At 41.7% G+C, this 24,271-nt stretch overlaps 1 protein-coding gene across 8 annotated transcripts in view; it reads left to right on the top strand.

Moving 5' to 3' along the window:
* The window catches only part of GPM6B (glycoprotein M6B), a 109,025-nt gene that overhangs the window by 64,789 nt on the left and 19,965 nt on the right, over nt 1-24,271 (top strand). For 2 of the 8 annotated variants that reach the window (XM_027688925.1, XM_027688924.1), the window contains exons 1-2: nt 11,801-12,152; nt 19,564-19,683. The exons of 1 other annotated variant lie outside the window; for it this stretch is intronic. In XM_027688925.1, the coding sequence (XP_027544726.1) occupies nt 12,092-12,152; nt 19,564-19,683 (181 nt within the window). In that variant the 5' untranslated portion in view covers nt 11,801-12,091. Of the gene's footprint in view, nt 1-11,800; nt 12,153-19,563; nt 19,684-24,271 lie in introns of those variants that run through there. 5 more of the 8 variants (XM_027688922.1, XM_027688920.1, XM_027688921.1 and 2 more) reach the window with 5 other exon arrangements.

The raw sequence follows: 24,271 nt of genomic DNA, 5'->3' as shown, positions 1-24,271 counted from the left end.
GAGAAAACCAGTCTTCATTTTGGTCTTAAATTCCTCTTTTCTCATGCCTAGACTGCTTTATTACTCTCACCCATCTGTTAATGATCTAATGAAGGCCTCTGAAAGGCCTAGTAAGTCCTTCCTCCTTTTGCTTTGACGTGAGACCTTTCTGTGGTAACATGTGGAGGTCATATCTACTATTTTGGTAGCAAGTTGTGAAGTGCCTCAGAGCATGAGAAAATGCATGTTTAAAGGCAGTTTACAGGCAGTGGTAGAGAAATACTGCCAAATAACGCATAGTACTCTCCAGTCAGATTTCTTTAGCCCCACTGAATGAATATATTGTTAAAGTGAACCTGGAGATTATGAGAAAACTTGACCCCCAGGAAAACTTTCTCATTGCTGGCAGAACTGGTACGTCAGAGGAGAGTGTGACCCTAACAGACAGACCCTTGGGCTGTAGGTGCTTGATACTGCAGAGGACATTTTGGTGAGGAGGATGTGAGGGCATCTGCTAGAAGGAGGAGAATATCTACGGTTAGACCTCAGTCACTGCTGCGCAGTTGCCATATGGACACTGTAATGCATCAGCGCCAGGAGCTCTGTCATTCTGGTGGAAATCAGTAAGTGAAATGCCTCTCCTGCCAGGTAATGCAGATCTGCAAGGGCTGGCACCCTGCAGGAGGGAGCATGGTGCTGTGTGGACTGCTTGGCACGTGGCAGGGTAAAAGTGGATGGCTGAGAGCAAAGTGCTCGTGCACAGCAGGGACTGTTGAGTATCTTGAGCATTACTCCTAAAGAAGTCAAAGAGTAGAGATGGATCCTCATCCTCAGGAAAATTTCCTGAGACAGAACGGAAGAGTCTGGACAAAGCAGACATTTCTCCTACAAGACTCCTGCAAGCTGCAACCCAGGCTTTTTTTTCTGAAGAGTTTTTATATCCACCTTACTTGCAATCTGCCTGCCTGGGATCTCATTGACATTCTGCTTTTCTGCTGTAATCTCATGTTGTTAAGGAGCGTGATTTTTGTTCTTAGCTGTGCCACATATAGAAGATTACATAAATACCTTGGAAATCTTGGGAGAGGGAAGACAAAGAAGAAGAAGAAGAAAAACCAAACCTAAACCACCAAAGCCTTCCTCTGAGAAGCATGTGTAGTCTTCCTCTCAGAGAAAATTCTGTTTAATGTAGGAGGAAGGCAGATATGCCTCTTTACCAGGAAAGCCACAAACTGGGTTCCTAATGGTCCAACTGTGTTAATGAGCAATTACAGACCAGCACACTGAGCTGAGGTAGATTTATTCTCCTAGCAGCTGTTACCCAAAGATGTTTTGATGGAGGAGTGCTTTTTCCTGCTCTTGCGTCTGTGTTGAACTCATGTAATTTCCATCTCCTGCCCTCCTTTCCCTAATAAATAGCTATTCACTTTCTGATTTGAAGCCATTTCATAAAGGTTGTACTTCTGAGGTTCAGCTCTCCTGTTCATAACTCTCAAATTAAACCAAAGGATAGTCCTGGAATGGGGGGAGGGCTTTCTTTGCTCCTCCTTACAGCACAGTGGTTTGGTTTCTCACTTTTAAAACTGATATTTTCAACAGTGTGCCCCTGGCACAGTAGTAAAATTGAGCTGTGAATACAGGACCCTTTCTATTGGGTTACTGTGAATGTATTCCAGTTCTGAAATTCTCAATGACAGGGTCCACGCAAGTGCTGAGAGCAGTCAGACGAGCTCACTGGGGGGTGGACCCTGAGCTGCAGTTCAGTGGAAGCACTGCACAGCACCGCGTTGCTCTTTGCAATACCGAAAGATTGGCTTTTTCTTTTAAAGTCTGAACCCGATCAAATAATAAGATTTTTATCAGTCTCGCTTCCTTCTTTACAGAAAGAGTGAAAATTTGTTAAATATGCTTGCAACTCAGGAGAGAGAGGGGGAATAAAACTTCAAACAGTGCTGCTAAAAACGGCCTGGGCTGCTTTTGTTTGGACTTGCAAACTGCAGCAGCTTAATGCCTCCATTGTATGCAGGGGGAAATATGCTAATTCGAAGCACATTTCCCATCAGAAGCCCTTTCAGGCCTGTCATCGTTGAGATATGAAGGATGATAAAAGCGGGGAGAAGGGGGAGGCCCGTATTCTGGTTATTGTGCGCAGGGAGCGGGGCTGAATAGGGCTGACGAGCTCGGTCACCCGTGAAGCCCCAGGGCCGTGCGGGTTCCCATGGGCGGCCCTGGCCCCGCTGGGACCCCCGCCAGTGCCATTAGGGCAGGGGTCCTGGAGGGCGTTCCCCGGGCAGCCGGGGCAGGGGTGGTGGGGCTGCTGGCAAGGTTTGCAGCGCTGGCCACCATCACCCATCCTGCAGCTCTGTAAACTAGTATTTATTTCTGGCTAACACGGACAGCTACTTTTTGTTCACTTTAAGTGGAGTTTAAGCTGAAATAACAGATTTTTCGTGACAAGGCCTCCATCGGTTCCTTTCCAAGTTGCTGATGTGTGCAGGGCAGCGGTGCTCGCTGGCTGTGCAGCACTGAGCTCCCTCAGTAAAGAGTCGCCTTCGACTCGGGGAAATGGGGGCTGCCGCAACTGGGGTGATTTTTTCTTCTCGGTTATGCAACAGAAGGGAGTCTGTGAAATGCTATTTAGTCTGTTACCACATTTATATGATTGTATTTGAGGTTGAAATAAATAGATTCATCAGTGTTCGGTATGTATTGAAAAAATCCCTAAACACTAGTCTTTACTGAATGATATAGATAAAAGCCTAGAGTTTGATTTTTTCCTTCTCTCTTAAAGTTATGAAAAGGTCTTTAAATGGTGGGGTTTGTCACAGAAGCTTGACACTGTTGGTCCAGAGCTTGGGAGATGCTCAGTTTATCCAGGACTACATTTTCTGTTTTCTTTTAAACAGATGCCAGTGTTGTTTTATTGTAGAGAATTTGGGATTAAGTGAACTTGAGTTCTGATAATGTTGCTATGATATTTGCTTGGAAACTGCCTGAAATGGCAATGAAAATTTAGTTATAGTTGTTTGTTTGTCTCTATAAACCTGCAGTGTACTAATGGCAAATTACACTAGGAAAATGGGCTTTTGATTGCATTTGCAATCTGGTGATGTTCTCTCTGCATTAGAAGTATGTGCAACCCTTGAACACACAATTAGTTTCTGAGGACCATAGCTGGAATTAAGTGCTTAGAAATACTTTTAAAGCTGTGGGTGGTCTTCAGTTTCTTCCCTGTACTAATGAACTTGTGAACAGGCAAATTGGGCTGGTTGATTTTGGCTTGGCATGAGAAGCTGTGATCTTTTTCTGCAACCTGTGGGGAAGTCTGATCTGCAATGAGAGAGCTCTGTCTCAAGTTGAGCAACATGCATTTGGTCACTTCCAAGACAGTTAGCCCATACTTGACATAGTAAAGTTTTTTTGATACAGAGGCACAGTTCCTCTTACAGACAAAGGAAAGAACCTTAGCCAGAGCTTGGGGTATTTTCTTGCCGTATGCTTTTCTCATTCTCTTCTCTCAATATATCCATCCCTTCTCCCTCTCCTTGATTCCTTGGCTTCTTTCTTTTCCTCCCCAAATGGTGCAGAAAGGTAGAGCAGATGATTGTACTTCAGGAATCGGTGGTGGTGATAGATGTGTCTGTACTACTACTGGGATCAAAAAAGCCTGGTGCCATTTTGCATAACAAATGTGAGGGTCTCCAGAGTAAACAAGTAACTATAATGCTCAGTGTTTACACTTGGGAAGCTCTGAGTGCAAGAGAAATTGTTACAAATGTACTACCCAGAGAACAGAAATCAAATGGGATGGGAATGATACAAGGAATAGATGAAGAAAAGTAGATGCTAAATGAATTTAACTCTGACTCGTGACAAAGTGCAGAAATGATGCCTTTCAGCTGTTTAAAACAAGTGAATGTCATGTTTGGAAAGAAACGGAGAAATAGGGATGTAACTAGGCAATGTTGGGATGGGATCACTCAAAAGAGAGTCTGGGTGGTTTTCAGGCAGCAGGACTGGAGGCCATTTCAGAGGCTGGGATCCTGCTTCTTCTAGAGAAGCTGCTCTGTCTGCATTGACTGCAGCAGGGGCCTGTCATTGTGCAAACCCTCCTTTGTGCCAAACCTCAAAACCTACCGGGCCAGAGAATGGCTCTTCCCGTGAAACGACTGAAAGGCTCCAAGCTTGAGACACTTAGAAAATTAGGCGAGACAAAGTGTTGGAAATGTATACTCTAGGGAATAATCCTGCCCTGGCAAGGGATTTTACTTGACAGCCTATCTGGGAATCCGGGCTGAAAGCTGCTACTTTGTCCTTAACTCACCCTATAGCACTTTTGTCTCAGAGCTCACTTTGTATGCAGGATCACCCGTTGCTGAGGTTCAGCAAAAATCGAGGCATGACATGATCCAGACAGAGCTCCAACCACACTCTTATTTAGCAGGTTAAGTCATTCCCTGTTTATAAAGGTAGAGGGTGGGATTTTCTCTTAATTTCACTGAACTCCCTGAGTGCACACTTAACTTTTTGTGGGCGCAAGTGAAAGACCCGTTAAACATTTCAGCTGCCGTTGTTTGTTGTTCATCGGCGGCACTCTCAAAGGCTTTGCAAAGCGCAGAAAGAACGGCTACTCTATACATGACTGGGATCCCAATTGCTGCAGCTAGAAAGAGAGGATTGGAAAAGCTAGGCCGAGCAAAGTTGCCTGGCACATATTTAGTCGATGAGTTAATTGGACACCCTCAAAGTGGGACTTGTTAATGTCCTGCTGGTTTCCTAATGAGGATATCTGCTCTTGCAAAGAATACAATGATTAATTGGGGACCCTTTCATTAGTGTCTTAACTGAGGATTTCATGACTAGTGTCTTGTGTGTGAACAGAAACTATACTTGCAATTCAACTGGCAGTCCAGCGCTGCATGACAGGACTGGTCCAGGATCTTTCCCAAAGTATAGTTTAATTACACTGGAATGGGAATTTTCTGTGTCAGGGAAACAACTGTAGTCGTGGTGACTTACAAGGTGCTGAAACTTCAAACAATGAATTTCAGTACCTCATACCAATCATTATCTTGATGTTTTCTTTTACATCAACATTTTGACTGTCAAATTAGGTTGGCTTTTCAAAATGTCGACACACAACTACTCAATAATCCATGAGTGGGTCTAGGAGCGACGTGTGGCTGAGCCTTGGACTGGTGGGGCGAGCCTTTCACCCGGGGATGCTGAGGTGAGTGGCTAACGGTGCCTAAGAAACAGTGCTCCTGCCACACAGTTTAGCTCTGCTGCAGACTCCAGTCTGATGTTGGGTGACTTGGTTCCTGGCCCTGAAATCTTGAGCTGGAGGACTCTGTAGCACTGGGATGGTTGTGCATTCACTATCAAACTGAATGCTATTGCATGACTCTGTAAATTAGTTTGCATTCCTCACAGCGGTACCAATGATGCTCGTGTGCTTTTCTGCTCAATAAAAATATGTATGTAATCATTTACATCTTCATATACATATGAAAACACGCACATACGTGTTTTTTGCATATGTGTACACACACAGAGCTACATGATTTATGCATTAAATCCTTCATGACATTCATGAGGATTCTCCATCCCTGACTCTCCCCATGTGTACCCCCAGTGTGGGGTACCCAGTGAGAGGTACCTTTTTATAGTCAGTGTTCCTTGATTTCTTTTTGGGGAGCTATAGCATTTTGCACTTCTTTATATTTCCCTGCTTTTTTCCACGCTTTGTGAAAAGACTGGACTGAGGCCAAGACTGAAGAACAAAACGAGCACTGAATAGATGAGATTGTAGGTGGGATCCTGAAGTCTATGTGAAGAGTGGGAGGGTAATTTTGAAAATCAGAAATGGATGTAAAGTTAACACAGGATTGTCTGGTTAAATCTCATTTTGTGGAGCAAAAGGGTAAGTTTGGGTCAAGGCTGAAGTCAGTGAAGTTTATTTATAGATAGAGAAAAAAATTCAACATGTAACCTCCCAATACCAGTCCTGTCTCAAACTGTCATGTGTTTGGAGATGAAGCAGCTGTATTAGCAGGAGTATATTATGATACCTTTGCTGCCTTCCAAATCGCTGGCAGAAATAGCTCTTCTACAAGTACAGGAGGCACTTCTGCTGGAGTACCAGCAAGTATGACATAAATATCTAGGATGCTATTTCAGTATGTCCAAGTATTCAGAAGCTCTAGTTATTCTTCTGAGATGGCACTAGGCTTTGGCAGTAGTATTGGAGAAGAGGGTTCACAGCAAAGCTAAAGATGTTGGATTGTCTTCAAGGTGCAGAATTAAGGGAACAAAGGCAAAAGACTTGAGCATATTATCATCCTGCTGCACTGCAAGGCAGAGAATCTCCCCTCAGTTGTGAGGGACAGAGGGAGCAAAGAAAGGTGGTTATGTGTGCCAATATCAAGAACCTAGCCCTTAAAAGTATGGAGAAGCATTTCAAGTACTGTCGAAGGGTTTCATAAATTAGTCATGTAAGTGAGATCTTGCCACTGATGAAGAGAAAAATTATGCAAGATAGGGTAACTCAAAGCCTTGTTTTGCTGCCTAATTGTAAAGTTAAAGCATTTGAAACTTGCCTTGCAGTATACTTGTAGAAAACTGTACATACTGCCAGAAAATTGTTGAGCTGGAGTAGAAGCTGAAGACAGCCATTGGAGCTGGAAGTCTGAACACTACTTGCTTAATGAAAGCTCCTTCTGGGGGAGATGCTAGGAAGCCTTTGCTTTGGTTTTCTGTATTTCCATGCTATTTCAACTGTAGAGCTCGAGTTCAAGTTCCAGTTTGTCAGTATATTTCTTTCTGGCTTGCCAAAAGCATGGTGCTACTCCAGGCAGCCTCACCAGAAGGGGGTGCAAGAGGTGATGCTGTTTCCAGCTTAGTTTCAAATGTAGCCTGTTTTGTTTTCATTTTTATTGCCTTTCCTCAGATGTCTTTGGCATGGTTGAGATTTCTGTATTTTGTCTGTCAGAGTTACGAATTGTTTTCCCAAGGGTTGTTTTTTTTTAAATACAAGTTTCTTACACCCAGGAAAATGTTACAAAGGCCATTAGTTAGATAAGATAAATAAAATCTAGCGCTTTTTTTTCTGTGCTGTTGACCACCTTTCATGAGCAGAAATGGAGCTCCCAGTTGCTTAAGAACACAACAACTTTTGCTTTGGTTTTGACTTTGATTACAGCTCTATAGGCTTTTTTTCTTTGGTAGCCTTCAGATCTCTGCCATCTGAATCATCTTTGAGACTAGGACTTGATGAGACCTAGCTGCTGGAAAAGCTGTACAGAGCCATCTATTCACTTTCTAAGGGATTTTTTTCCCCTTCCTTTATGTTCCAACTAAAGGTTACCCATCCGTGTACGTTTTGGATCTGGGCTGTTTATTGCCTTTGATTCTCACTGGTGGCTGTGAGTGCAGTGGACTAAAGCAATGGTCCAGATGGAAACAAACAAGCTTGACAGAGAAATGTATGAAGCCCAACTACTGAACAACATCTACTTTGCCTGCCTGCTTGCTGCCAGGCATTTAGCTTGGCAGCACTTATTGCCATCTTCATGTGGCTTTATTAAGGGGGCCACAGAACTGGTTAACGTTTGCTTACCCTCCTGGGTGTAGGTGCATTGGTTAACTCAGTGATTTTCTTTGGTTGCAGAGATAACCACTATCCATGCTTAAGCCTTTACTTTTGCTCTTTCTTATGGAAATCTGAGATTTAAACCCCTAAGTGCAGTGCAGACTCATGTTTTTTAGTAGTCTGTATTTTATACCATGTAAAAGTGCAGGGTTTTTCCACTGTTATTCGTTAATTAATTTGGATTTCATTTTCCTAGTAATTTAGTATGTCTGAAAGAACAGACTTCAATGTTTTTTTCTTAAAAGCACTTGCCAGGTATATGATTTCTGTGCAACTAAAAACTTGTTGTCATGCTTTGATTTTATCCACGTGGAAAATTTACCTGCATTTGGATTGGGTTTTCTATGCAAGTCTTTGGTAACTGGTCTAAAGCTGGTTTGAACACAAGCAATTACGTTGCACCAAGTGGCTTCATGTGTATTTGTTCTTTCTCCTGTAAAATTAGCTGTTTGGACTATGTTTCAGTCTTGTTTGAGGGACAGTCTATGTACTTTAACTTCTGGGTTTTGAATCTCATAGGCAAATCTCAAATTGCTCTTCAGCTATGTGAGAACACTCTTTATTACATCTCTGTGAAGCCTTTGTAGAAATCGCAAGTGTGTATTCATCTCCTGAAAGCTTGTGAAGAATTTGCTGTAGCTTATGGTAGAGCTTCTCAGCCTTCAGGAATGTAAACTAGATTCAGTGACATTAAAGATAGATGTTCAAAAGGAACTGGCACATGAACAGAACTGGGTTTTTAATATCTTTTTTAACTTCTGCAATTGTGCTATTTTAACTGACTGAGCACAATGATTAAATAATGGGAATTTATTTTTTTTTTAAACCTAGATAAAATAGATTTCAGCCTCTTTTTTAAAAACTCTTTTGCACTGAATGTGACTTGGTCTGCAGTGCCTTCACATAGTTTCCTTCGCTGCTATTCATCCTGGGGTTTGGTAGTAGAATCAGAACTGTACTTTAGCAGCAGAAATCCTTGCTGCTAAGCCCCCCTCTTCATTTTCCCTTTTATTTTGGTCTGCAAATAAAATACTGGGCTCAACTCCTGAAACGTAACTAAATGTAACTAGCTGCCATGCCTGGTTGCTGGTTATCTAAATCAGCCTGGTCTGTACAGCAGGTTTTTGCTGAATGCAAGTCTTTAAAAATTTTTTTTGTAATGCCTGCCTTTGTGGATTAGTCCTTGGCTGTATTGTCATAGACATAAACTTGATGTCTCCCAGTCTCATCAGATATTATGAAAAGGATGCATCTGATTAAGGGAGGGAACATTGGATGAGACAACTTGCTGGGTGAGATTAATGCTGGAAGCACAAGATCAGCACTCGTATTAGCACTGCAGGAAATAGCATATAGTTTGTTTTGTTTGCTGTGTTTATCAGTGATGGAGCAGAAGCTTGAAAATTAAGGAATTACTTAGGATGCTAAGTGGTTAAAACCTATCATATATTGCAACAATCTGGAAAATAGAAAGAAGGGAGGAGGAGAACTTTACACTCATGCCTCGCTTGAAGCTTTTAAAGGATGATTTAGTAGGTAGAATTAATGCTTTTGAATAGTTGGGTTTGATGGTTTTTAGAAGTCTTCAGTTCAAGCTCTTGTGAAGTTGATTCTGGTATTGTGCACTGGTTTCTTCATTGCTTGTTTGGGGAAGAGGTTATCCTGGGAGACAGTAGAGGAAATAGTCTCCCAACCTGTTAGGTTTGGGTTTCTTAACCATCAGCTCTGAAGTCCTGAGCCTGCCTAACAAATTCTGCTTGCCAGCAGGAAAGTGTGCAGCTGTTTGAAGGAGTAGGTCTCACTGATATGGCGTGGAGGGGTTTGTTTGTGGGTTCCCTCCAGGGATAGTCTGTAACCAAAGGTTCTGTCTAATGTATTTTCTGTTTAAAAAAGGAAATTCCAGATTATGTTTATATTTTCTGTGTATTTATCCTGATAAGTGCATTGATATTATACCACTTAAGTTAAGTTATGAACAGGCTTTTGTAACTTTTGGTAGTCAGAAGAGATGTTTCAACCTTTTAAAGTTTTAGACCTTCCAGTCTAAGTAAGCAACGATCATTAAGAATCAGAGATCTAGATTGTGACAGCAGTGAGCAGAAGTACCAACTGCACAATGAAAAGTTCCAAGAAGTTCCATTTTAATGTCAGAAGCAATCAACTGCTTTGACCAATGACTAAAATTTGTGTGACTTTCAGGAAGTAGGGTGTGTTTGGTATGGATTTTCAATCCTACTGGTGTAAAATGGGGAAAAAAGCACTCTTTGTAGAATATTTTCTTTGTATATTTAGCATCCCAAATGTAAAGAAGATGTTTTCCTTTCTTGATTGTGGGATTTGAACAATTTTTAGCAATGACTAAAAGAATGTGGCAAACATGTCACCTACGTTTTCACCTTTTGGCTGATTCCTTCAGAGAATGTGTTTGCAGTGCATGATCTTGCTGGGGAAGGATTTCAATTTGTGTGCGGGCATTGGAGAAGAAGACTGGAGAAATATGCCTTGTACCTGGGTTGAGGTCTCTTCTGGGGCTGCTGATTTGATTACCTTCAGGAACCTATTGCCTCACATTGGTTCCTGAGGATATTTCATCTCTTCTACAGATTAGCCTCATCCTGTTTATAGAAAGGTCTTCTGAGGTGGGAACTTCAACTGCAGACTTTTCCTGGACTGCAGGGAAGCATTTTAGGCAAATACTTGACATCAAGTTTAATACTGTTATATGAAACCTTAGGATAAGTCCAAGACCTCTTGGCAGCTGGGCTGGAGCCTGAACTCTGAGCGGTAATGTTCAAAGCAAAGTAACAGCTATGGTGGCTGTGGTGAGAGAAGAGGTTTTATGCACTAATTTCTTGAAAGAGAAGGGAACTTTCTCTAAATGTTTGGTGTGAGGTTTTTTGTGCTTTTCACTAGACATCTGTAGAAATAAAAATGCCCAGCAAAATTGTGGGTATAATAGCTTCAACTAGAAGAGGCTGAATTGCAGCTACAAATCTTTGGATTGCTTCCCTCTTCCCACTCTTCTTGTTGAATCTGTTATAGGGGAGATTCAGTGTGTACGTTTTAACATCCCCAGGGTTTGCTGAATCCGCTAGGTGTCTTTGCAAGGTGCAGAATTGGCTGCAGTGACTGGACCACAAGGACTATTGCTCCATGGTTGCTCCATCATCCTAGGCACAAAAAGGAGTGCCTTTGGGCACATCTGCCCTGTGCAGTGTGTTGCACTGTGAGGCATTGAAACAAGCAAAGTGATATGCAAGATTAATTAGCCTCAGCACAGTACAGCCTTAAATGTGTCAGTTGTCTTGGGGTTTGGGAGGGGAATAATACCCCTATGTGGTGTTGCCCTGCTCTGTGGCACCCCAGCACGGGGCCCCTCAGAGCGAGCTGGAGACACCTAAAGTCACCTCATGCAATGCAATGTTGACATGTCTTGGGTTTGTTGCTCCCAGAGCCAGGCTAGTACAGATCGTTAGATCACGCTACAGTCTGTCTGGATTAAGGGGAGCAATCAAACGTGCTGAACAGCAACTCTGTGCTCACTTCCAAGCATGGCTTTAGGTCTCTAGTGGCAGACCTCCTTTTAAAACCCAAGCTGTGTTTTCTTAAACATTTTATCCTTTAAAGTGTTGCACGTGCATTTTGGGTTGCTTGAGCTCGCTTCCTTTCTGCTTGGTTGGCTTTTCTTTTGCTTCTTTTTTCCCATTGCGCTTGCTAGTCAGAGAAAGAATTTATATTTTCCATGTACATACGTATATGTCCACTTTTGCTTTTATGCTTCTCTCACACAGTCTTTTGCCGTGGGTGAGCGGAACTTAGTCGGCAAAGAAAGCAAACAGAGAGAACAGACCCATCACCCCCCGCCCCTTGAAAGAGCAGAGGGCATGTGGAATAAATCAAAATGCGAAGCATAATAACAAGGTCCCATGGGAAAGGGAGCCTTGTGATTGTGTGCCGGCGTGCACTCCTCTTAGAGACGGCGGCTGGGGGGCTCACCCCACAACGGCCGGGGGGCTCCTTTCTTTCTCACTTGCATCTCCCCTCCCGATGTCACCAATCCATTCACCGCCCAGAGAATTGATTAGCGTTTGTTGGGAGACGGGGAAAGAGGGGGAGAGCAGAGGGCAAGAGGAAGGGGGCGCAAGCGGGTGATGCTGGTCTCCACGGTGTGGCGAGGCGAAGCACAGTTGGGCGCAGGATGGCTATTTTATAGCTGGGGACCGTGGTGACGTATAGCTGAGCGCTCGCTGGCACAGCTCCTCGTGGACCAGTCAGCGGAGCGAAATTGAAGCTGACAAGACTTTTCTGGCATTTTGGAAAGGACTGTAATCTACTGTAGGGGAGAACAGAGCCGCTCAATCACCACCGCTGTAAATAGGAGACGGAAGGGAGTGAGAAAGGAGGCGAAGAGAAAAAGTGCTTGCTGGGGGGGGAGGGGGGGCGGCATTTTTGGTGGATGGTATGAAGCCAGCCATGGAAACTGCAGCGGAGGAAAATGCAGAACAAAGCCAAGAGAAAAAAGGTACCCAGGGGTCTAACAATAGCCTGTTTAAATCTTTTCATTCAGGGGGCTTAAAGAGGTTTAGGCCAGTTTTGTCACTTTTTCAAATACCTCTTAAACAATCATTACTGCATCTTCGGGCTTTCAGCCGTCCTTTCCTGCATGGCTTGACAACAAATTAATAGAGCAGCAATCTTTCTGTCTGCGTCTGTATTTGCTCTGAATCTGTCCTAACCCTACCTGAAATGATGCTTGCAAAAGAAGTCTTGTTATTGCTGCATCTTTGAGGGATTTTGGTAAATTTGGTTTTCAGAGGTAGCGTGTGCCTGTGTGTTTGCATGTTGTTTTCAGAGCCATAATCTGGTGTTTTCATCGAGACTAGCCATGTAGCAAGGCTTTGCAATGCAATGTGGGAGACCTAGGTTATAACAACATATAATAGATTATAATGTCACACAACCTTCATGTAGTGAGCTTGATGCCAAATGCTACTCTTATTTTTAAATTCCTTTTCTATGGTGTCATCTGGCAAATTTCACTTTTGTAGAGATCTGCCTGTACTATGATAACGGGGAACAATGCAATGAGTTTTTCAACATTAGATTTCAGGATGTGTTAATCACTGAGAATTGCTGCTTAATAGAGAGAACAATTCCATAGTAGTGGTTCTGTGGTAGGGAGATGGCAGCCCAGAAAGAGAGGTGTTTCATCCATGCCAGCCTTACAGGTGATTCTGTTTGGTCGGGAATGATGAACTTCAGAGGGTAAATTCAACTAGCAAAGGTTGTTTTGTTTCTGTGTCATATAATTTATGTCAAATACGTGTTCCTCTTCAATGTAGCAGACTACTATACAGATCATAGCAGTACTTTTTTTTACTAAATGATACAGCAGTAATAAAATTATTTAAATTTCCACTGCCTTTTTACATGAGTCATAGTATACTTTTTAACCTGTTGTGTATCATTTATAAGCAATCTGAGTATCTTGTCTGGGTATCTCATAGGCTTAGGCAGCTGATACACAACTAATACATTTCTCCAAGCAGAATTCTTTCATTGATTGTTAAACAGTTCAGATATGAACATGATAAATCATGGTGCTGTCCAGTGCCAGATTTTGTTTTCCTACTTTGAATTTGATTTCTGCTACACACTTCCTATAATTCAAAACGAGCTTCAGTTTCAAGTAAATGAAATTTGTCAAGTGATTAGATACAGTACTACATAATCCCTTAGGGATTTCACAAAAGGAGGTCCACTGATGAGAGATTAAACTCTGAAAGCCATTAGTGTATGTGGACAATAACCTACCTCACTGCAGATTTTGAGTAATTAATGTACAAAATGGCCTGAATAGCTTGACTGTAAAACCACCTTGAACCGATAGATCATTCTTTAAAAATGACAGCAATTTTTTCTTCTCATTGATGAGCTTCCTTTGAACTAATGGAACTCATGTTACAATAAACACCAAAGAAAATTATCTGTATGCATTAGCAGCTGTGCAACACAAAATGTGTTGCTGAGTGTGTTTATGATGAGTTTATGGTTTCCCTTTTGTTTTGGTAAGGGTGAAAGCACAACAAGTAGAACAGTAAATATGCTACCAAGTCAAGGTGGTTGATCTGTTGTTTTCATCGGATGCAAGCAGGGAAGCCTCCTCTCCTAACGTTACCACCGTTTCCTAGTTTTTTCTATGATAATTTTATACTTTGGATTCATTATATAGGTATGTGTATGTAGCACTCTTGGCTTTGTTCTTGCCAATTCTCTGATTTCTTAAAGCAACACATGGTCTCTCACATTATGCTCTGTATTTCTATTCATTTAAATTCCCAATATGTTTCACAACAAATTAAAATGCAGAAATCTGAAACACTCCTACTCCTAGTTTCTATAGAAAAATAAATAGCCCAAAATCCCTGCAAAGTTACTGCCATGAAGTGGTCAGGTAGGAGGTATATTTGGTTTTGAGAGGCAGATTTTCCAAAGTGATAAGTCTTTTGAGCCTGGTTGGGTTTTTGATAGGTTCAGTGGGCATCAGGTACCTCTGAAATGGCATGATTTTTCTAAAGGGCTCTTTCACCAGCAGCTCCCATGCAGGAAAATGAGCTTTTTCTCTATGTAAAGAAACTTGCAGAAAAATGTTGCTGCTTCATTTTGGGTATCAAACGGAAGCTGACCACTTCAAAAATGTATCCATTTACTCTCTGGACTGGATCTCTTACTTGTTATGCCTTACACGCTTGCCAGGCTTGCAACATTTGCATCTTACTCCAGGATCCCACCGGGATTTAGTATAATGGCCATCCTTTTTGAAATGCCCTAGATCCAGTGATTGCAAGGCAGCTGCCACAGACTGAAGTGCTATCACAGAGTGTTTTAACTCTTCCTTCCAGAAACAAATTGCTAAACCTAAGGAGGTAAATCAACATCTGAAGGTGTTTGGGAGATACTGCTGTTGCTAAGACTGAGCAAGGGAAGATGCTGAGCATTCCGCTTTGGGTATTCAAGTTCACACTCATTATGCTTTACACTGCCAAGTTCTGGGGAAAGTATCTGCATTTAACTAATAGCAAATTTCACTTTTAAACTAAGAGGGGTTTTTTTATCTTTATCAGAATTTTAAACTGCAGGTTTCCAGGTTTTGGTTTTAATGCAAGGACCTTCTCAATGATGTACTGCAATTTTGTGGAATAAATACTTGGAGGAAGTTGGGCTGGGACTACATGCTGTCTGTATACAGGGCTCCCCATACTTGGGAGAACACTGGAGAGCAATGCTGCTAGAGCTCTTGGGGTGAGCAGCAAGATCTGTTTTGAGTTTGAGCGCTTAATACAGTCATATCTGAGCAGTGGTGTCACATAGGTACTGGTTTGTGTTTCCCATCTCTGTAGCAAATATGAATGGCTTGCTATTTTGGATTGCAGTGTAGTTGAGCCAATTTACACCAGCTAATGTGATTTATGAATAATTGCTGATTGATAAATTAAGATGATTGGTCTTATTTAGGTTTTTAAAGTTTGCTAAATTGTATATGAATTCCAGTTCTATATTTTAATAATTATTTTCATGAATCCCTTGCCTGATTCAGGCTGCTGAATACTGCCCAGCTGATGGATTCAGTGTTTATCCGACATTTGTTTCTCTGCACCCAGATGAGTGGCTGCTGCCCCAGTTTTTTTAATTGGAAATGGAACAACCCCCATGTTGATGGAGATAAGAAATAAGTCAGCTTTATGCTGTGTATCAGCAGCTCTTATCAGAGGAGAACACCATGAAAGCTGAAGCAAAATGTTTAACAGATACTTTGCAGGGCTGCAGGACAGATTGGATTCATTTTAAAGATGAAGGTTTACAAATTATTACAAATGACAGGGTTTATCTTGCAGGCATTAAATTAAATCAAAACGTGAGGACTGGGCAGGCAGATTTACTGAGGTAGAATAAATAAGAAAAACGAAATGCCATTTTGCATCAGCAGTGAAGGATATAGATCCTGATACACATTAACAGAGACAAGAAGTTTCCCTCTTCATTTAACTATGAGAAATATTACCAAGTTGCAAAATTCAAGAAAAAAAAAAAGGAAAAAAAAGAAAAAGAAAAAAATAGAAAATAACCCCCAACTGTGGATGACCATGGTGAATTCACCAATTACACATGGGATGGAAGAAAGCCATTATAATAGGGTGTATTTCCTTATATAAATACATATGATGTTCAAATTGCCTATGCTGTGCTGAGGAATAATGAAGACCAGTTTGAGCAGCTGTACCAAAGGTTCCTTTTAATTGGCTCTTCCCTCCTAATGTGCTCTCGATGAAAGAAGACCTCGTGCTCAGTAATGGCTGTGAGCTTTATTATTTTCATGGTATATGAAGCAATGTTTCCTCTTTTAAGCTCTAAATAGACAAGTATATGCTAGTCAAAAATAGAAAGAAAATACTTCTTCTCTTACACTATTTCTCACATCTGTACAGTTGTGTTTAAATGAAGCTGTGAAGTGCAATATAAGAAAGGAATGAAGTTGTGCAGTTTATTTCACTTTTAGTGAGGTTATTTTACACAGTGAGCTTATGACATTTTGATGCATCACAGATAAATGTATTTTTCATTATAGCAAATTGAAATAAAAGTCTTTTATATATATGTGTTATGATCACAAACCAGAATTTCAAACATATCCCCTTAATGTTAGGCTTACACAGTGATATCAGAGCTGTCAAGCCATTCAAAGATTCTTAGTATGGTGTATATTTTTCCCCATTTTAAGCAGTTTATTGGTGTTTCAGATCCACTGAAAACAATAACTGCTCTAAGGATAAGTCCCTGAAGAGTACAACTGTAGGAAGAGAGGTCCAGCCCAGGGAGAATCTGGGACACGCGATATTCTGGGGATAATAATTTGGTAGGCTTAGTGATTTAGGTTTTAATGAATAGGATTTGGTTTCTAAATAGGAGGGGGTTGAAAAAACACTCGGAGAATGTACTCATACTGGTTTGAATGACCTCATGAAAGCAGAAAACCTAGACATATGTGCCATGGGATATGGTAACAGGGGTGGGGGAAACCCAGATGGCACTGTACGTGCACAATGGATTCTGCAGCAGGAGCAAAGGGACTAAAGAGGGGAGTAAAGAGGGGTAGAGGAGTCCCCTTCAGTCACTCTGATGCTTTCCTATTTTCTGGCCAGCCTTCCTCCTAATGCAGTATCCATCACCAGATCATAAACAACCAAACGACAGCTGTCTCCTTGCTCCCATGCACTGCTTCTTCAGCTGAGACAGACAGATGTCAAAACTGTTTGTTTCCTCTAAAATCATATGATAAAGGCAGCAAGCATGAGGATGTTGGGAACTGGGAATTTTATTACAGGCATGCAAGATGATTCATCCCAATGAATATTGAGCACCACAGCCGCCATCCGTGTGCCTGTGTGGTGTGACATGGAAATGTTGTCAGTTCTGTGGCTCCTGTGTCTGTGCAGGATTGATACAGCCTGGATCTGACAGGAGGCCTATGGCCACAGGAGCTTGACTGTGCATGGAGGGTGTTGTGGCCTAACCAGGGAATGCAATTAGTGCAGTTAGTTCCTCATAAAGCAAAAGAAGCTTTAAACCTGTTTCCTTTCCTAACTATTCAGGGTACAGAGTTAAATTCCAGCTGATGCTGAGTGTGTGCAATAGTTGTTATGCCACTGAAGCCTGTGGGGCTTTTGACCTGGTGGTGATTTTACATGAGTGGGACTGGGTGGGTCCCAGCAAAGTCACCAAGAGATATTCTTCAGCTTCAGGGGTTGGGCCAGGCATGCAGTAAGGCTACCAAACAGCCATTGCTAAGTGGCTCTTTGCAGAGCAGTGGAAAAAATGAGATTCCCTATGGAATTTGAACTGCCTCTTAATGAAAGGAGCCCTGTTACTGAAAAACCAGAAATTGCTAATTAAAAAACCCAACTCCATAGAATATCTTCATTTACAGAAATGATGCTACAAATTTTGCATGCTGTCTCTGTGTTTCAGGGTTTGATGTTTATACCGCAGCAGACCGGTGACTTCACCAGTGCTCCCCCAGGCTAAGGGAGAAAGGCAGCTGCCTGCTCTGCTGCTCTCAGCAAGTGCTTTTTGTAGCTACTGCAGGAGAAATTTTTAACTGTGGGTTCAAGCCTGGTAGGATAAAATACTTTTGTTGCTAAGGGTTTGGTTGAGATACTGCTGCAGTGCAAATGAAATTTTCTTCTCGTAAGTCTTTGCAGCTGTTTTTTTTTATTTTATTTTATTTCATTTTTTTTTTTTTTAATCTGAATTTGTTACCAATGTCCAGTAAGTAGCTTCAAAAAAGCAGGGAGCAGACATTTGGGAGGCAGAGGAGAGGAGATATGCCGTACGAGCAAAGAATTCTGTTGCTTTTCATTTTGTATCCTACTGAATAATTATGGCATTCCTTGTGATCTCACAAGCAGGATTGTTCCTCTGTAAGCAGAAGGAGATTATATCATCCTGAGTGTGCGCTGTCATTTTGGAGCAATACTTCCAACATATTTTGAGTTTTGTTATGCTCATAAGATGTGGAATTTGTCCTTCCTAAAAGAAAGGGTAAGCCATAAAAGACAGAATAATGCCTTTTATGGAAGATTTACTTGCTGATACCTGCTTGCTGGTTTGTGTGTGAGATGCAGAGAGGGGAGAATTACCAAGCCACAGAGTATCCTTTACAGAGCCTTTGATACTAAGTTTACATCCAAAACCCGAAAGACTGTTAGTATTGGGTGTTCATATCCTGATAAAGGAGACAAACAAATCTCTAGATCCAACATTTGGATTCAAGGCCAAGATTTTTTCTCTTCTTGACGTATGCAAATGTAACTGTGCCAAACTCCTCATTGCACGAGCATCAAAACCGCATGAGAGGGACCAAGTACAAGACCTTCCAAGCCCCTCACAGGCTAGAAATTCATGGATTTTCTACTCCCCCTCCCCTTGAAATTCATCTCTAATGTAGTCTAGAGTAGATGGGGTTTTCATCACCATAACCTTCGCTTCCTCCACGTGCCCAAACGCTACCAAATTGGATTTAATTTGGCCAAAAATGATGGTTGCTTTCTCATTTGGCCACCGTGGAGGGGGGCTCTGGTGCATTTTAAATAGACATCTGTCAGTCTCCCCCTGACAGCTTTGACAAGACCATAGCGGTGCCAGTGTAGGTTCAAAAGTGGTTTGATGTTTTACCAGTGGCCTCCTTCAGGGGGCTCAGAAACCCTGTACCAATGAGTGTGCGAGGTGAGGTGAGGTGTGCTGCTACATGTGGGGTCTTGTTGCTGAGCTTCATGTGTCCTCTGAAAAGATAAGGAGAAGCATGACTGCTTTTCTTCATCATAAAGCTGGAATAAGTCTGTTTTAACACACTCGGTCCAAATTTTTGGATGTAAGCAGAGCCTAAGTGAAATAAACCCCACAGATTTTTATTTCTTTAATGTAAGAAAGTAGTGGAGCAAAGCTTTGTCTTTTCCTTACCTTTACAGAAAGCAATAAGCTTTTTCTTTGACAGAATTATAGTCTTTTTAAAAACACAGGTAATGTAGTTTTCTGTGACTTCTCCTTCCTTTACTTGTGAAGCAGAGCTTTTTACCATGGACAAAGAGAGGGAGATGTGAGAGTGGGTGGGGGTAAGGAATACAGAGTCCTTCCTTATGTGTTTTTAACTCAAAGCCTAGGTGGAGTTTTAGCTATTCAACCTTTCTTAACACTTATGTGAGCATTTCCCTGTTGATCGTCCCTCCTAATCCCTCTCTTGGTCTGTAAAGTTATGTTCTTTCAGTTCTGAAACTATAGCATATTTTTCTGGGCTCTTGTTTTTAAAGTTAAATGACTGAAAGTACTGAACTAAAGCTTGCTGGTGACACTGACTTTTTACCACCTAAAATTGGCAGTGATCACCAGACCAGAAATGGAAATTGGCAGGTACCACTGGATGTACAGGAGTTCAAGGCCACACCGGTACCATCATGTGCCAGCATTGAGAGGCAATATTAGTCCTTTGGGGATTCAAGGTAAATAAAGGGCTGGGTAAAAGGGAAATGAAGAGTTCAGAAATGGTAGTAGCATAAACTTAATGCTTTGCACTAGTCCTAACAATTTAAGATGAACGTTCTTCTATTTTTCGTATTTTGTTTGTTAAGGCTGTAAGGACTCTACTTCTTTTGTATGAATACTTGACTAAATATAAATTTCATTGTTAATGCTTGAAAGACAATAATGTGTGGTGAGGGACAGCTTCCTTTTAATTGTGCTGCCCAATTGCTTCAAAACTGTTTACAGGTGAGATGTCATAGTAGGGGGTTTATGCCGATGAATCTATCAGACTCATCAGCCACCAAGGCAGAAATGACACTAAAGCACATCTGACTTACTAGTCTCCTATAATATGCTTCCTAGACAATATTCCATGGTTTTGTTTGCATTTTTCCCTTGCTAGAAGCACTAAGTGCGTATGTCAGTTTAAAGGAGGATTTCAGCTGAGGCTTTAAAAAAAGGTTTGGTGATTCCACTTGCCTGTCCTTTTGATATCTGGCTTGAGACCTCAAAAAGATCCTATTTTGTTTTCCTGAAGCTTGATTTTAAGAGTCTATGGGGGTAATTTAGTTTCGAAGCATCTCAGAAAGGCACCTAAAATCAAGCCTGTGATTGATTGCATTGGAAAATTCCAGTCTGACTGAGGGTTAGCACAGCGAGGGATATATATGCTCAGAGATAGCATTTGCAGCTAGCTCTATCCAGCAATCCTCTTCCCTTTATGGAGCTGATTGACTGAAGCTTGCTTGACAGCTTGTTTGCTGGAGATGCCTGCCTCCGCATCAGAGACTTTAATAGCAATTGCAGGGAAATATTCACCAAAGCTTGCTGCCTCATCCTTCCCCTTTCCATTATATTTTCACACTTTTATTCTTTAGGATTCAAATGTTTATGTATTTCAAATGGCTTCTCCCCCCCCAAATACTTAAGTTGCCAAGTATGATCTCCATCTTCAATATCAATATTCATTTGGACCATATTTTATGAAAAATTACCTGAGTGACAAGACTTGGGGCTGCCAGAAGATCTTCCCAAACTTCAGATCAGTGCACATGGGATATTTTATACATGGAAGAAATGCTTCAGGAAGGATCAATAGATTATGAATGCTGCCTTCTTGGGCTATGGAAGACATGAAAGGAGCAGGCTGGATGCCTGGTTATCGGAGTCTTGTACCCCTTCAGCTGTCCCCAGTGATGAGACATGTCCTTATGTGCTGGCACAGATGAGCCAGGACATGTAGATGCACAGCCTTCTGTTCCAGCAGCTGGGAGTCTGGCACCTAAAATGATGCTAGAAACCCTTGTTTAGGCAACTGAACCCTATTCAGTCTGCCTTGGGAATCTTTCTGAACTAACATGCAGGTAAATGTGGTGGCTGTCATGGAGGAGTTGAAGATGAATGGGTTCTTGTTGATGGAGTAAAAAAAACAGAGCAACAAAGCCCGGAAATGTGAGTTCAAGGAAAGGTTCTTTAAATGGCTGTGCTTAAAGAAATTAAAAAGCTTTTAGTCAGCAATGAAGCAGCTCTGAACAGGTCTTCAGTAAAACCAACCTTCCAGTGATGGATTAAATGCTGTGAAAATATTGGGTTTTGCTCCTTTTCCTTAGACTGGAGGGAAAATGTCATCTCAGTCTCAACACAAGTCCCTGCTATAGCATGCCTTCCTTCAGTACTGGGCTACAGCTCCCCACTGCTGGGGAGCCTTGGCTGCTGTGCTGAGGTAACCTCTCTGTTTCTTTGACAAGCCGCATTATTTCTGGGATGCCTTTGCAGTATGGATATTTCTACTTTGCCTCCTCTGTCAGTGTCCAGATGGACACTCTTGAGAGCACCTCTGGCAGTTCACATGGCATCCACCTCTTCTCCCAGGGTCTCCATGTACAATATGGTCTCCCTTCCACAATTTAAGCTTGAGTCCAGCACTTGAGCAGCAAGAGAAGAGTCAGTGTAGGAGATTCACCGCAGTGCTGGATCCAAGATATCCCCAGAACACCTGCAAGCTTAATGAGCCTTTCAAAACACCTAAAACAATTTTTCCCCAGGAAGCAGAGTACCATCTTATTCTTTAGGAAGAGAAACTTTGCAATAGTTGTTTAACATGAGCTTAACTGTAGGCATTCTTCCAGGCTGGGTGGGCGTTGTTTGCTTTATAGGAATCTTTTTTCTTTTTTTTTCCAAAATTTGCTTTCCCCAGCAGCTGGGAGGTGTTTCATCTGCTTTGTGAGAGCATAAGGGCATGTGAATGTGGAGTATCTCTCTGAAACAGCCTGTTCCCTTACCAAAACAAGCTTAAATTTTGGAAATAGCATGGTGAAGACTCAGCTGGGGAAATATCTGCATGAAAGCTGTTGCAGAGCAAAGGACTTCTGCAGTTATGGTTCTGGTTTCTTACTGCTCCTCTTGTTCCATAGCTGTGTAAACCCATAGTGGGGTAAATGTCTGGGAAGATCTTTGCATCTTCAGTTATCTATTAAATTGAAAATTTACCTTTTGAATTCTTAGATTTGTCAGGCTGGAATACATACACACACAGTTTTAGTTCATAGCTCTAGGGAGAGAGAGGTTGTGTTTCTGTTTGCTTCTTTGTAGCTAGGGAGGAGTCAACTGGGGAAGCAGTCGGTAGCGGTGGCTGAAATCCAATGTGGCAAAAGTCTTGCTCTCCTGCTGAGTGCTGAAGGCTGATGGAGAGTGAGGTGAGTTACAGCTGACAGAAAGGTGGAGCTAAGAGTCTCAACTCCAGTCTTCCAGGTAAGATATTCACCTTTGATTAAAGTCAGCTTTAAAAATCATGTCAGCCAAGTTACAGGTTGAATCAAGGAAATCCAATGTCCTTACAGATTTTCTCAGAACTGCAGAAGTCGCCCATGGGACTGAAATGCTTACGTGCTCTTGTGCTTCCCCCACTAAGCTTTCTTAGAGCTTCAGACATTTAAATATCTTTAGCAGTCTGCCCATCAGTTCATCTCTTTTGCCTCTCTACCTCCAGTTTGTCCAAAATTACTGCTTGGGCTGGCACCTATTGAAGCAGCAGTTCTTGGATGTTGACCCTACTGAGTGTTTCTCCAAAAAGATAGAAATAGGTGAAGCAAAGGGAAGGAGGCAAGGACAAGGGCAGAAAGGAAGAAAGGTCTTCAGGCCTGTTGACATGAGCAGTGAGTTGTTGATATGTCAGCTGAGAGTTACAGCCACAGTTTGGACCAGCGACTGCCCTTGCTGGTCCCATGTGTTTGAACTTTGAGCTCTGCATGTCAATGAGCACTTCCACATGTTCAGGCTGTGCTGAAGTCCCAAGGGTCATTTTGGATAATAAAACACTAGAACAAGTCTCCAGGAGGAATTATGCCAAAGCTTTTATCAATAATACTTGATCTGTCCCTTATGTGAGAAGTCTCTTTAAATCACCAGCTTAACTTTTTGTTCTGCAGAAGTAGCTAGAGCTAAAAAATATTCCTCCTCAAGAATTCCCATGGAAACCTGTTTGAAGTAAGGCCTTTTCCAAAGTATAAATTAGATATTTTTCTTCTGCTGTGTTTTCCACTGTTTCATAGGCCAAAAGTATAACAGAGAAGACATGAATTGAAATAAACAAAATTCTGCCTGACCTTTGTCCAAGAGCAGTAAAGGTGGAGAAGAGCAATACTCTTGTCCCACTGTGCTATGGGGCAGTGACGTTCTTCCCGCCTAGGTCTGACTCTGTGCTCTCACACCGCAAACACCTGGGATGGACACTTGCAATATGTATGGATGTAGTGATTCCTATTTTGTAGATTTCACTGTCTGAAAAAGATGACTTCTAAACATCTGTGAGCTTATGAGCCTGGCAGAGGCTGGGAATGATATAGATGGGGAGTGTGTGTATTTCACTACATTTGAAGAAGGTAAACTAGATAAGACCTGTAAAAACACATTCAGATCATGTGTCCTCGCATGAAATGAGTTTGGTTCTGTAGTGTGAATGTAAATTTTTTTATATAAGAAATGCCAGTTTGGAAAGAAGAGATTTGGAAAAAAAAGAAAAAGGTTATGATTACTGCTGTTTGTTTTTACAGTCTTCTCTGCATCATTTAACAACATCCAGAAGAAACAAATCTTGCCTGGGTAAAAGCAGCCTTTTCTCCAATTTGAATGTCATGCTTTCTTTAGCGAAGGGAAAAAAATTAGCTTTTGCTGTGTATGAACATATATAACCTCTGCAAGGTTGTTTGATTTGTTTAGGCTTCTTTGTGGTTTTTTTTGTTAATCACGGTAGCAAAAATGTGCTTGACTTTAAACCTGTGCTTATTGTATTTTTGGTGACATATTCAGGAGCCACTTATTTTCGTTATGTATACAATACCACAGAGATACTTGGTGCTCTGTGGATTTGAAAAGGGGTTTGCTAATGGTGCTTCCAGGCTGTGAGATGCTTGTTCTTAGTGTGCACCAGTTCTCTTGCTTTCTCTGTGTTGGTTTCCAGCACAGGAGGTGTGAACAAGGACTTTTAGTTCTCTGCTACAGGAAAATATGGAAGCATCTGACTGCTAACAGAGAATAAATACCTTCTCAGAAGTGAGGAACTGGCTA

This window comes from Neopelma chrysocephalum, unplaced genomic scaffold (genome assembly GCF_003984885.1).
Source record: "Neopelma chrysocephalum unplaced genomic scaffold, ASM398488v2 Primary Assembly neopelma1_76, whole genome shotgun sequence".
Classification (NCBI taxonomy): domain Eukaryota; kingdom Metazoa; phylum Chordata; class Aves; order Passeriformes; family Pipridae; genus Neopelma; species Neopelma chrysocephalum.
This window is presented reverse-complemented; position numbering and strand designations above follow the sequence as displayed.